Source organism: Coptis chinensis, chromosome 7 (genome assembly GCF_015680905.1).
Source record: "Coptis chinensis isolate HL-2020 chromosome 7, ASM1568090v1, whole genome shotgun sequence".
Classification (NCBI taxonomy): Eukaryota; Viridiplantae; Streptophyta; class Magnoliopsida; order Ranunculales; family Ranunculaceae; genus Coptis; species Coptis chinensis.
Genome location: NC_141462.1, coordinates 78,002,181 through 78,016,170, shown reverse-complemented (window position 1 = coordinate 78,016,170; position 13,990 = coordinate 78,002,181). Strand labels below are relative to the sequence as shown.

Here is a 13,990-nt window from a genome sequence, read left to right as displayed (position 1 = left end):
CCATATACATATTCTATGCTTCTTATTTTACTTATTTTTATTTTATTTTTGAAAGCAAAATAAGTATATATACCTGACTATGTTCGGATGTTGCAAAGTTTTGAGTAAGCAAACTTCTCTGAGAACTTCACTTGGAACTCCTCCATCAAGCAATTTGATCTCCTTAACAGCTATGGTACCCTATGTGGTTTTTACCTTAGCATTATATACATTACCAAAACTGCCTCTCCCAATTTTCTTAACTACATCATAACTTGAGAGCTTTGGAAATGAAGGATCCATCACTGAAAAAATAAAAAAGAGACACGAATCAATACAAACGGATAAAACAATCCACTTTTTGCACATACAATTAATATATTGTACCCTACTTTAGGGAAAATATCACGCGAGATTATTGATAAGTGCTCAAAAGTAATGATTTATATCCCCAATTATGTGTATGTTAGTCTCCATTTTATATTTAAATATTCTAATATGATGTAATTTGAGTTTTTGCAGGTCAAAGAACCTAAATGTTAAATGTGGAGGGAAAAGAAGTTAAACAAGTAAAAAAAGGAGTCATTGAGAATTACAGCTAAAGGTCTAGGGCAAAAATGTCATATTTGTCTCCATAAGTGTCAAGCCTAATGGGACTCTAAAAGAGAATAATAATTGAGTTAGAAAAGTCTTAAATCTGATCTCAAAGTCTTAATTTTGAATTCATAGGAAGAGGAGATCAACATGGTAAAGAATTCAGATTTTCACAATAATCAGGAAACTGAAAGCTGTCAGAAGCTGCAGCTTGGGAAATAGCCTAGCAGGGCAAAGTGGGCCACGTCCAACTTTGGTCCAACCAAATTCAACTTTGTCGTGATTGCTTCTAGAAATATTCCAGAGAGTTTGACACCAAATAAACATAGGATTCGAATCTCTATCCAAACGAACATGTAAGCCAATATATAAGGCACAAAAACCTCAGTTTACATGATCTAGGAAATTTAGTGTTTGTATCTTAGATCTAGAATTAAGAGAGAAAAAAGTTCAGACCTTTTCACCTTTAATATCTATAAAGACTATTCCTTTTCATATTGTGATCATAGCATAGTATGAGGAGCTAATCTCCCTTCTCTTAGGAGGAGAGATGAAGCATTTTTCTTATGTTTTAGTTTAGTTCTTCTTCTATCATGTTTTAGTTTAAATCCCTCATTGAGTTTCTTCTTATTCATCCATTGATCTAATGCTCTTGTGGAGGTTAGGAGGTCTTAGGGTAATTCATGATTGTGTAGAGCCAAATACCACAAACCCTAGATTCTTTTCTTCTAGTTTTTAGTGTTATAGTGTGCTGATTGGATTCTTTATGGCACCTCAATTAGTTGTATGGTTAATGCCACAAGTGGATTTTGTAGAAAGATGTATTTTGCTTTCCATGTATAGAGCACGACTTGCGCTTAGATATAGTGTGTATAGAGCGCGACCTGCGCCTCAGGCTTTCATGATGTCCATTAGCTAGAGCGCGACCCGTGCCCCGTGTTTCTCAAGCCACCGAATTGTTTTGTTTCTTATTTTATAAACTCTATATAAACAATTGTAATCTCTTTAGAATTCAATCAAGTAAATATACACTGAATTGAATTGAATCCTCTGGTTCTACATGATATCAGAGCCAAACCATTGAAATCCGCTGCGTATTACAACTATTAATCAAACCATCCTTGAATCCTTTAATCTTAAACCCAAATTTTTTGTTTTTTTCTGCAATGGCTGGATCTGACAACAATTTTTCCAACGTCATTCATCACCACTACACCCCACAAGACAACTCCGCATTCCCAAAATCTATTTCATTAGATGAGTCCAACTATACCATCTGGGCTCCTCTCATACGGATGCGTATTGGAGCAAGGGGAAAGATTGGTTTTTTGACTGGCACAAAGGTTGAACCGGATATGAATTCGCCCGAATATGAAGGTTGGGCAACAGATAATGAAATGGTGAAAAGTTGGCTTATTGATTCTATGGAGATTTCTCTTATGAATCGATATATTCGTCTTCCTACTGCAAAAGACATTTGGGAAGGCGTGGAGAAGACCTTCTATGATGACTTTGATTAAACTTGAATTTTTTGAATTGAATAATGAAGTGATTTGAAGCTTAAGCAAAATGGGAGACATATTCCTTCCTATTACAACGAATTGGTGGCCATGTTCCAGGAGATTGATCAAAGGGTGACCTCCCAGAATAACAATGTTGCAACTATAGTCCAGGACACATCAACAATGTCCAGATTGCGAGTTCATATGTTATTGCGTGGACTCGATTCGGAGTATGATCAGGTGCGTGGAGAGATTCTTAGCAAGGACCCTAAATTTTCCTTGGAGCAAAGCTATGCTTACTTTCACAAGGTGTAATCGGAGAAACAGGCTATGGGGCACTCTGTATCAACTGAATCATCTGTCTTGGTTGTTCATAGCAAGATGATAAACACGCATTTATTCGAACGTTTATTGGTTTTCTTGATTAATTAAGTCCGAGGTCCACAGTCCGAAGTCCGAAGTCCAAAGACCAAAGTCCCAAGTCCAAAGTCCGTATAGTCGTACGTTTTAGTCAAGTTACCTTACTCACGTGGGTTTGGTAGGATAGGTCGAGTAAGGGATCGTCCAAACCTTAGGGCTCGGAAAAGGCTCACAACTGGAATTACAACTTTTGGTGAGTAGGATTTTAGGTTTTTTAGTTGGTTTTAATTAAATTAACAGTAATGCAAATAATGTAAATTACTACGGTGATTTATATGTAGATAAACAAAGATAGGGAACAGGGAGAGAGTTAATCATACTCATGCAAGAATTATTTTTTTTCAACAGTTTATATTACCACATCACTACATCTCTAATTTGTCTCGTGTTTGGAGACGACGTCGAATATTGATCCCTAGCGCATGCCCACATCTCTGAGCCGCATCGCACTAGCATAAGGAGTTGAACTAATATTTCATCTCGGGAATATCATTTCAGCTCTTGGCTCGATTCCACATCAGCTGGACAAATTTGAGAGTTGTTTGACACCATAGGGTCGCGAAGACATTTTTTGGTCGCTACCGACTGTGCAGAGCATCGGCCTCCAAATTTATGCAGGATCCTCAGTCATTTTGGGACGGATGTCTAATTTATGCCTAATTCCTAAGTAGTGATTCTAGAATATTAAAGAGTCAATCCTAATTCTCACACGAGCAAGATAACCCTCTCCCCACGAGGATTATTAGCTCATGGTCATTGAAGGAATAATAAAACTTGTTGTATACATTAAGTAAATAAATGCATGGACAGAATTAAACTAGAAAAAAAAATGACCGCTTAAAGGGTAAAATGACTTACTACGATTTTTAAGGCTTTGAAATAAAAAGGGCGGAATGTAAGTGCTGGAATGAAAACTAACTAAGGCATAAGCTAAAGCATAATTGTTGAAGGAAGAATAATGAAGGCTACCCCCTCATATATATAGGTGGAAGACCCTTCACGTAAAATCCCAACATTTAATCAGGTTTGTTTGTTAGCTAATTGAAACGTTCAAAACTTTGAGAATCAAAGTTTTGTTTTACCTGTTTTAAATTTTGTCTTTTAGCTTTATAAGGTTTTGTCTTTATATGTTTTAGTTTCATCTTTTAGCCCAATTCAATTCAAACATTGAATTGGTACGTGTCTTTCTCATTGCAAGGTGGCACAAATTTGTGACCATTACTTGCCACCTGCCTATGTTGACTCATCATGCCTTTTGGGCCCGCAGAGTGGGTTCACTTAGTGTGTCCAGTGGCGGCGCCGATTTTAGCGTTTTTGCAACTTTCTGTCTTTGCATAGAGTTTGTCGCCCTGGTCGCTCTGGCAGTTCACTAGCCAACGTCGGCACCCCGATTTATCAGATTTGAGCTTCGGAAGTTTGCTGCTTCTTTATATGTGGACCCGTTACGCAACCGGTTTTGTTCTTTTTGGAAACTTTGGCTCTAGTCGCCTCTGTTGGGCTTCAGGGGGTTGAGTGGGAAACTTCAAATATTCCAAAGTATTCCGTGCCGATGCATGTTTTATCATTATATTCATTTTAAATGCGAAATCTGCAAAAGTACGAAAATATAATTATTATATGATTATTAAACACATAATCGACCAAAATGTTATGTCTCTGGGTTTAATATTACAGTTTTGGATGCTTATCACACCACCCCAAACAGCATTTTGCTTGTCCTCAAGCAAAGAGGAGACATTAAAATGATAAGTGGTCAAAAAAAATGTGTTGTCCTAAGCTAAATCTCATTTCAAGAGCGCGGTTGCATTGACCGTATGCAACAAGGCCTTGAACTACTAGGAATTCCCTAGTGGGCGAAGTTATAGCCTCGTTAGAGTTTTTCGAGAGAAGATACTCACAAACTTCATTTATACTACAATGACTTCAAGAACAAAGGCTTGTTTCCTTAATTAATCTAGACATCTCACTAGCAAGGGAAACAAGGATTTACTTCTTCGAAATTCAAGTTAATATACATACAATAATCAAAATATCTACGTTATGAGCATGCATGCAGGTGATCTTATAATGAAATGTAAGAGCAGGGGCGCTTTACGGATCCTTTGGATAACGTTCTTAAATCGTTCTCACAGGTATGTGTCGAAACACAATTTCTCCCTTATTTTTCCACTCAAGTTACGCTATATCCGATTAATGCGGTGGGCATCACGCTTCCTCACATACTCAATGGCAAATGAGGAGCCGAGTTCGAGAAGTCACAACTACTACTTATTATCACACTATCCTACTCCTAATTGAGCTAGAGGTCTTTATTAGGTGTTATGGGGCTTAGAAGGTAGTGTAGAAGAAACTGGAATGGAAAATTCAAAAATGATAAGTATGAGAGAATAAGGTCTTCGAGATATTTATACTAGAGAATCCTTATGTTCTTTCCTACTTCTAACATGGGTTTCCATACTTGGATTTTTCAAGCTTTTGTATTCCCTTTTGATTTGATTTTTTGGGGGGAATTCTAACCTTGATATTTCTTTTGATTTTAGGAAACATATTTCTATTTTTTTCTTTTTCTTTTTCTTTTCTTCTGAAACAGGTAACTGATTTTGATTTGTGACAAGGTTTTTCTCTTCATTTTTCTGCACTTCATCCTATTTCTCATACTCATCATCTAGGTAGGCTTATTTATTTGTGGTTAAGATATGGGTAATGATTTTTTGGTGAAGTAGAAAGGATTAATGAAAGGTTCAGTAGGGAAACTAGCGGTAAAATTTTTTTTTACAGGTGTGAATTTTTGGCTATATCGCTCTAAAGAAAGCCTAAATTCTCGCCTAGGATTTGGGTAGTGATAAAGTAAGTAGAAGTGTGAACTTCTCTATTCGGAAGAACTACTCCTCTGTGTCATTACTCATATATCACACATTTTGAGGCTTTTGGTTAGATTCTTACAGGATATGAAAACTAAGTTGTCTAACCGTGGGTCTTAGAAACTTACTGTTGTGTTCATTTAATGATAGTCAGTGCATGAATGCTCATGAAAAGATGTAAAAACTATTGCATACGTATTAAATTAAGTTTTTAAGAACAAGTCCTAATTATGATGCTAGGGTGAGATTTCTAAATATTTTTCATCATAGAAAGGGAAACGAGAATTTGTCACTAAATACGTTTATTTAGACATCAAGCAAACTATATACAACTATGCATGCCTAATTTTTGCAAAAGGTCTCACCACCCCCAAACAGTCAAACACTGTGTCCTCAAAGTGTTAAGAGGAAGAAAGAGTATACCTAAGAGGCTTTGAGCAAAAATATAGCTGACATCTTCCACAGAAATTTATTGTAACACACTATATATTATACATCATAAAAGTAGAAGCACACTGTTAGAGTAGCACACTGTTAGGTTATTTATTTATTTCACATCAAAACGTAAAACAAATATGTACATGCATCAACTCACATTGCCCCAACCTTGAACTGGGGGATAGTCCATCCTTGCCTCGTCCTTGTAGAAATGTCATTCCTTTGCATCACGCCAATCTATCATAGCTTTCCAGACTTCGCTCCACTTTCTCTTTTTTGCATTGTCTAGATGAGCTATCATTTTATCATCATTAGGGAAAGAACGAACTTTCTTTAGATACCTTGCAGGGCTTCGCCATGTCCTAAATCGCAAAGAACGAATTATCTTGTTTGTTGGACACATAGAGTCGACCTTTACCCAGTCCTGAAAGGTGGCCGCAAACTGTGGGAAGTACGTCCTCACTATCCTCGCATGTTTTGGAATCGGCGGGTGATATAGTCTTTGCCAAAAGACCGAGCCTTCTTAAGATTCTCAATTACTAGGTCCAGTAATGTTAAAGGCGGTATGTTGTTTGGGCCAATGCATGCCCAAAAGTTACACGCACCGACTTTGATGCGATGGAAAAATGTCAATCCCCATGATGTTGAGAAGAATAAATAACATGGCGGTTCCAACATTCATGGTCATATAAGCGGCTAGTGGAATAGTGAAGTCCGGCCATCGGCCCGCCTTCGCACGTTCTCGGCGTGGGCAATGCCATCACCATACCGGCAGCAAAATCTTCCCTAGAATAGTCATTAAAGTCATTCTCTATCATGTATTGAATGGGGAAGTCCGGGTGAAGAGGAGGAAGGTCTAAGGCCATAGCAACAGTTGGCTCGTAAAAAGAGTGTCGGTGTTACCAATACGGGAGTGTAAAGCCATTCAAAGGGAAACCCCGGACACCGGTAGATCTTCCATGTGATCATAAAATAAGTTGCCAAACCTAGGAGTATGTCCGCCCGGTGTAGAATAAGAGAGTTCCAACCAACTTGAGTGATGTAGTCTCTGAAAAGAAGTCCATATGCAGGAGAGTTCAGTAACGAATGGAAAGATTATTCTGGAATCATCTTTGGAGCTTCCATTGTAGAAGATGTGTGAAAAAAAATGTGACCTGTTTAGACAAGGATAAACAAATATTAGAGTATGATGAGAATAATTAAGTAAAAACAAATTACAATAAGAAAATTAAAAACTAAAAAGAAAATGACAAATAATATAAAATTGCAAAATTTAAATGGTTTCATGGGCACAAGTAACGGTGAGGATCCTTTTGTGGGAGGGATCCATTTATAAGATTTTCTATGCTGTCAATTAGTGCAACAACCCGTTGCAACATTTCGCTTTCTGTATGGTAAATCTCGGCGTGGTTCGCCATTATGAGAGTGTGATTTGCCAAGAACTGGTTGTGGCTGTGCAAGAATTGTGCTTGTTCCTCTTCGTTTATTGTCCGCAGGTCCTTCCATGGGATTAAATACGTTGCATAATGCATTTTCAGTGAAGATGTTGTCGGTGGAACAATCTTCGTCGGTTTCTGCACCGACATGGTTCTTTGCAATGTCGGGGTTCCAGAATCTGTTCCTACATACTGAGTGAATGGTAAGAATGTTAGCTATTCGAAGAGGTGTATGAGGAGAAGTACTAGAAAAACCCCAGCGTATCATGATAAGTGTCACAATTGTTGGTAAGGAGCTGCCTTTTTCCTGGCACGTGCGATCACGTTCCAGAGAAATTTAATAATGCAAAAATTATTGCAGTTACTCTGTAAGACCCAGAGTAGATGGAGGAGGGGTTTGGTTATTACGAAAGTCTTAGACGTGTTGAGCACATTATGAGCTACCCATTGGATCACAGATAATTGGTTCTTTTACAAGGATCACTGATAAACAATACATTTTTTCCGGTTGTATTCGCCGTGAAGGATAGTTGCAAACATCAGATGTCTGATATTGTCGAAAGGTGAATCTTGAAGGTGTACTCCTTGGTTTGTAATAGGAATTTGAAGTACCTCAGAGATGATTTCCATAGTCAATTCACGCTCGCATCCGTTCGCACAGACAAAGAATTACCCGTTTTGGAAATAACCGCTTTTATAGAACAACAAGACCAATTCTCTGGAATAAAAAGCTTTCTTATGATGTAAAAGAGGGTGCCATCCTTGACGTGATATTTCTATGTCAAAAAAGGGATGAAAAAGGCCATTTTGGAAATTTTCCATAAAATTTTGCTCGGGCACGAAACTTCGAGTGAGGGCCATTAAAGATGGAATGGTGAAAAAAAAATTTGGAAAAAAGGAAGTTAGATTTTTTGAGGTGTCTATCCTTGTTATAAATAGGCACCAATCCGAAAATGTAAAAGATATAATGGATCGAGGTGTCACAGATAGTTAGACCAATGCGTGTATCTTCTAAGATATATCGCAAAAGTGGATTTAGTGTGGATGAGAAGAATGGGGCATGTGACAAGTAGTGCCCTTCTTTTTTTCTTTTTCTTTTTTTTCTTTTTTTTTTTTTATACTAAATAGCGTAAATAGAAGGACAAGGAAAATGTAGATATATTATCACAATAAGATGTAAGAACGTACAACGGTATGAAAACACAATATAATGATACGGGAAATGAAATACAAACCTAAATATTAGATAGAACTATATGCCACATTAACAACATTACTATAATGAAACAAACAAGCATGAAGACTTGATTAGCCACTACAAGAAAATGGGCCTTTAGCCACGGATGACCGGAACATTTGCCCGCGGCTCCAAGTCAGAGAATCATTTCCTACAGCTTGGTAGCTGTTGGTATACTTATAATAGTTGTAGAATGATGTGACACTATTTGGCTACCTTTCTCCACAGTCATAGCCGTTGGTATTCCTACGGTTTGAACCGTCGGATCAGATCTTGATAGTATGTGATAGGCGTGGATTTTAACCCACGGTAATAATTCGACGGGATAGCTGGAAAATTATTTGGAGAGGTTTGGGCGCGTAGCTCTAAAATTTCCTTCTCCCAGAAAAATTAGAAAAGGAAAAACGTATAACAAGAAATTTCTCTAAACAAACCTCTTCCAATCTCTCTCACCTTCTCTTTATCGGCTTCTCTGTCCACCGGCCACCGGCCACCACCTTTCAAACAGCTTTCGTCCACCATCACCTCTCTCTCAATCTCTCTCTCTCTCTCAAAGGTAATGTTTAAAGTTTTATTTTTAAGTTTTTGTTTTATTAAAGGTTGGTTCTTTTTTTTTTTTTGGATGGAAATTGAGTAATGGGTGTTCCTTTTTGTTGTTTCAAACTTCTTGGCAATTCAAAAGACGCTTTGAGTAGGCAATTGAACTCTTCGTATTCATTACCTTCCGATCATCTTCATTGCCAAACTATCGGTAATCAAAATCAAATTCACTCTCCAACCCCTTTCTGTGAAATTTAATTAATAATTTTGCTTCCATATAGATTCCAACTGGGATTCTTTTGTACTGTAACTTTGTAGAGTTATTTTGTTATGTACTGCTCACCTTAGCACCTTAAGAGGTAATGAAGATTGGCCAAGAGTGGCCGACCTAGTCTGGAACTTAGGATATCGGTTCCATCCATATACTATCTTTAGTATTTCTCCTCTCCATTTATTAAATAATATTGTACAGACAACAAGAAGAAGAAACTAAAAGTATAAAGTAAGCTTCAACTTTTAAGTGTTAGTGTGTTACAACTGGTTCTCATGTGAGAGCTTAAACCCGGTCAATAGTCTGGTTTCACTTGAAGAGGTATGGCTGATCTTTAACATGTGACAATTTTTAATTTTTAATACTCCCTGAAGGTTCTGACAAAGTGTTTGTTGATAGTTACGCTTGAATATTATAAAATATCTAAGGAGGATGCCATTTCCAAAACACAACAAACTATTATTAGAACTTTAAATAACATTAATTTTCTATCTCAACTTTAAATAGGATTTTCCATCGCCAAAATATTATCCTTGGTTCTTTCTCTTTGGTTTTAACCTATTATCCTTTAATTTTATTATTTTTCTATTTTGGAAAAATCAATTTTTAATAGTTATATATGCTTTACAAAACATTATTTGCTGGTTTTGAGGGGATGAGTTTCACTATGAATTCAATTGGAGGTTCAATTTGTGTGTTTTCGAAATTGGGAGTATCGGCAATATTTTTATTGTGTTTGTATTGTTGTCATTGGTGAATTTGTATGTGCCAAAACACAAATTTTGCTTGGTTTGCCACTTACTTTTTTGGTTTGAACTTTGAACTGTATAGTCATAATATATAACTATTAAAATACAAATTCTTTGTTGCTTTGAAATATATTGCTAGAAGCATATTTATTTGTTACACTTTTCAGCTCAAGAAGGTGGCCTCTCGGTGCTCATAGGGTTCTCTTGTAGGTGTTTTACTTACTACGGAGGTGAGTTGTCAAATTCTTAAATGTATTTTGTTATTGGTTGTATGTGTGAATAAAACAACTATGTAAAATGGATTTATTTAATTTCAATATAGCTCATTTGGATATGCTCTCTTAATATATATTTGTTTTCAATCAATGTGACCTCCCTAGATGGTTGAGTTTTAGTTTTCTTAGTTGGAGCATATATATTGCACACATATTCCTTTAAAAAAATGGATTTACATTGATCTTTAATTTGTTTTGTTATTGTCTCCTTTGCTTTATCATTTACAAATATTTTTCTTTTTCATTACAATTATTGCTTAGGTTTTAAATATAGATTTATGTCCAGTAAAATAATTCATGTTTAGAGATTTTGTTAATTTGGTAAGACATTTTTGCTTGAGATGAGGGCTTGGGATAACTGTATTCATGAATGGATCATGCTATTTATTTTGTATATAGTTAGTTTGAACTTGTGTGATTCTTGTTTATTTGTAGATACATCATGGAGGGTTTTTCTCCAAATGATAGAAGTAGTTGGGTGAATTTAGGCCGCCATGACACCCGCTTTATAAATGGGGTAAACTATTTTATGGACTTTGTGGTAAAAACTACCGTAATAAGCTCTTAATGCCGTGTCCTTGTCGTGTGTATAAAAATGGAGGGAAAGCAAAACCTACTTAACTTCGTGAGGTATCACATTTATAAAACCGGTTCAACCCAACATATTTAAACTGGATATTTCATGGTGAAGAAAGACATGATCCGAATGTGGAGTCCCATGGGAACTCTAATTTGCATGAGATGAATATAAATGATGCATTTACTACTGTGGTTGAAGAATTTGGTGGTGAAGAGTTAGATTCATTTCTTGGAGGTCTCGGAGTTGATAATGGAGAGGCACCGGGCATTGATGATGCTGAATCGATATTGTCAGATAAGAACTTTGAAGAGGCCATGAGTGCTTTATACCTTGGTTGCAAGAATTTCATTGTCTTAAGGTTTGTCATAAAGCTGTTTCGAATCAAAGTTACACGTGGGTGGTCTGACATAAGTTTTACCGAGTTGCTTCAGTTACTTAAGGCAGCATTACCGGCGGATAATAAAGTTCCGAAAGACACGTATCGATCTGAAAAATTAGTTAAAGAGTTGGGGCTAACTTATGAGAAGATCGATGCATGCCCAAATGATTGTATTTTATATTGGGGGAAGAAAAATGAATTGTTGCAAGAATGTCCTACTTGTAAGGTGTCGAGATATAAAATTGCAACAATTGAGGAGAGAAAAAACCTTGTAAGACTACTCCTTGAAGCGATTCGCGGTGATTTTCAATTGGGGATAGGTTGAAGAGAATGTACGGTGTCGGTTGGGTAGCTAAAGCTATGTGTTGGCATTCTACAAATAGATTGGGGGATGGTGAGTTGGGTCACCCAGTTGACTCATCATCTTGGAAACACATTGATAGGACATACCCAAGTTTTTCTTTCGAGCCACGTAATGTTCGATTGGACCTTGCCACTGATGAGTTCAACCCCTTTGGAATGCAAAGCACATCGTATAGTTCTTGGCCAGTGATGTGTGTCACATATAACCTCCCTCCCTGGCTATGTATGAAACCGCAATTAACTATGCTAGCACTGCTCATTGAGGGACGACAACAACCTGGGAATGATATAGATATTTATTTACAGCCGTTGGTCCATGAATTGCAATCCTTGTGGGATACAGGAGTGCTAGTCAAAGATGCTAATAGGGGTGATGTGTTCAATATGCGTGCAGTTCTCTTATGGACAATTCACGACTTCCCAGCTTTTGGGAACATCTCTGGATGTAGGACTAAGGGGAGATATGCATGTCCCCCTTGTGGTCTAAATACATCTACTGTGAGACTTGTTCATGGGAGAAAAAATGTTTATCTTGGTCATAGACGATTTTTGCCTCAATTAGATCCAAATAGACTTGATGTGAGAGAATCTACTTTCAACAAGGAAGAAGAACTCAGGTCACAACCCCTGCGTTTGTCTGGGGAGAAGGTTAAAGAGTTAACTCGGAATCTCAAAGTGAAATGGGAAAGTGCAAGAAAAGGAAACGGGGGAGGTGGTGACTCGGGATGAAGAAGATGTGGATGGGGAAGATGTGGACAGTGATTCTAGTTTTACAAGGCGCATCAATATTTTCTAAACTTCTTCCATATTGGGAAGAACTCCCGTTCCTCATAACATTGATGTGATGCACACCGAGAAGAACGTTATGTGAAATTCTTATTACTTTGATGTTGGACACCTAAAAAAACTAAAGATGATCTCAATGCACGCAAAGACTTGAAACTTTTGGGGATAAAGAAGAAGTATTGGGTGACAGACAATAATCGTAAAAGCGTGGAGTGTTTTGTCTTACACCCCGCGAGAAGTCTTTGTTTTTACCACCTTAAGAAACATCTTGGCATACTGTTGGTTTTAGTAGCAATTGGAGGATTATTGTCAAGGAGGGGTCCATGGAACTCAAAGGGATGAAGCCTCATGACTATCACATTCTAATGCAACATCTGCTTCCTGTATTGATTCAACACGCATATAAAGATCGGAAGGAGGCCCGGGCTGTTATATTGAGTTTTTGTACTTTTTTCCGTGCTTTATGCTCGAGGAGAATTGATGTTGATTCTTTGGTTATACTTGAGATGGGCATGGCCAGAACCTTATGTGAGCTTGAGAAGATGTGTCCTCCGTCGCTTTTTGTCATAATGATGCATCTTCCCATTCATTTAGCCTATGAGGCCCGCGTGCTAGGACCAGTGTTCTATCGATGGATGTATGTCTTTGGAAGGTATACTTAGATCAAAAACTTTTCACATGATTATTTGGTTTTATTTCTCGTACTTTCTATTTAAGTTTTGTTATTTAAAGGTTAATGAAGCAGTACAAGGATTATGTTACGAATAAAGCACGCCCAGAAGGTTGCATTGCTGAGCGATACTTGAAGGAGGAGACAATGATATACTGTGGAGGATATGAAGGAGGGGGTGTCCTCCTTCAAAAGCTAGAAGAGTGCACCGAGGGTTTTGAGGTAACAATGCCTCCTGGTTTGCTCGATGAAGTTGATGAAGTAGGTCTTCTTGGTCCAAGTAAACGTTACCTTTTAGAGGGAGTTGAGTGGGAGCAAGCACGTAAGTGGATATTGAAAAGTCATCCAAAGTATGAAATGTGGGAGAAGTAAGTCTATTGTAGTTTACGTGTATGTATTTTTCAATTACCAAAGTGACATTTTTATATTATTTATTGTGCTTTTATTAATGATATTTTTTTTTTTTGCTTGTTAAGTAGAAATTATATAAAAAAGAAAACATTACAAAATTGTGTGGTTTGGACATATAGTCTAACCATTCTCAAAACGGGGTACATTGAAACAACTTTTACATGGCTTCATACCTCACTTCACATCTCATATCTAAAGAAAATCTGGAAAGGAGCTTCCCAATGTAGTAACCACAGTGGTTTACCCTCAAAAATTTGGGCTTCATTCAACTGGAGGGTTACACCAGTTTTGGCTATGACGTCTGCAGAGAAGTTGCCCTCTCTAAAAATCGAGGTGAACGAAATAGACTGAATTTTGGTACAACTATTCCTCCATCTCGGCTGCAAGTCCCATGGCACTCTCCCACTAATGTAGGCTTTGATTGCCGGTTCAGAATCAGATTCAACCCATAACCGAAACCATCCCTTACTAATAGCCAGCTCTATGCCTTCAATGATAG

At 37.3% G+C, this 13,990-nt stretch overlaps 1 protein-coding gene across 1 annotated transcript; it reads left to right on the top strand.

Moving 5' to 3' along the window:
• Positions 1–1,739: 1,739 nt before the first annotated feature.
• LOC147489065 (uncharacterized) lies at positions 1,740–2,093 on the top strand. The gene has a single exon (XM_086574557.1). The coding sequence runs from the start codon at positions 1,740–1,742 to the stop codon at positions 2,091–2,093; it is 354 nt and encodes a 117-aa protein (XP_086430683.1).
• Positions 2,094–13,990: the final 11,897 nt, after the last annotated feature.

What these genes read in the sequence shown, in the direction of transcription:
- LOC147489065 (XM_086574557.1), top strand. Translation starts at nt 1,740, where the DNA reads ATGGCTGGATCTGACAACAATTTTTCCAACGTCATTCATCACCACTAC.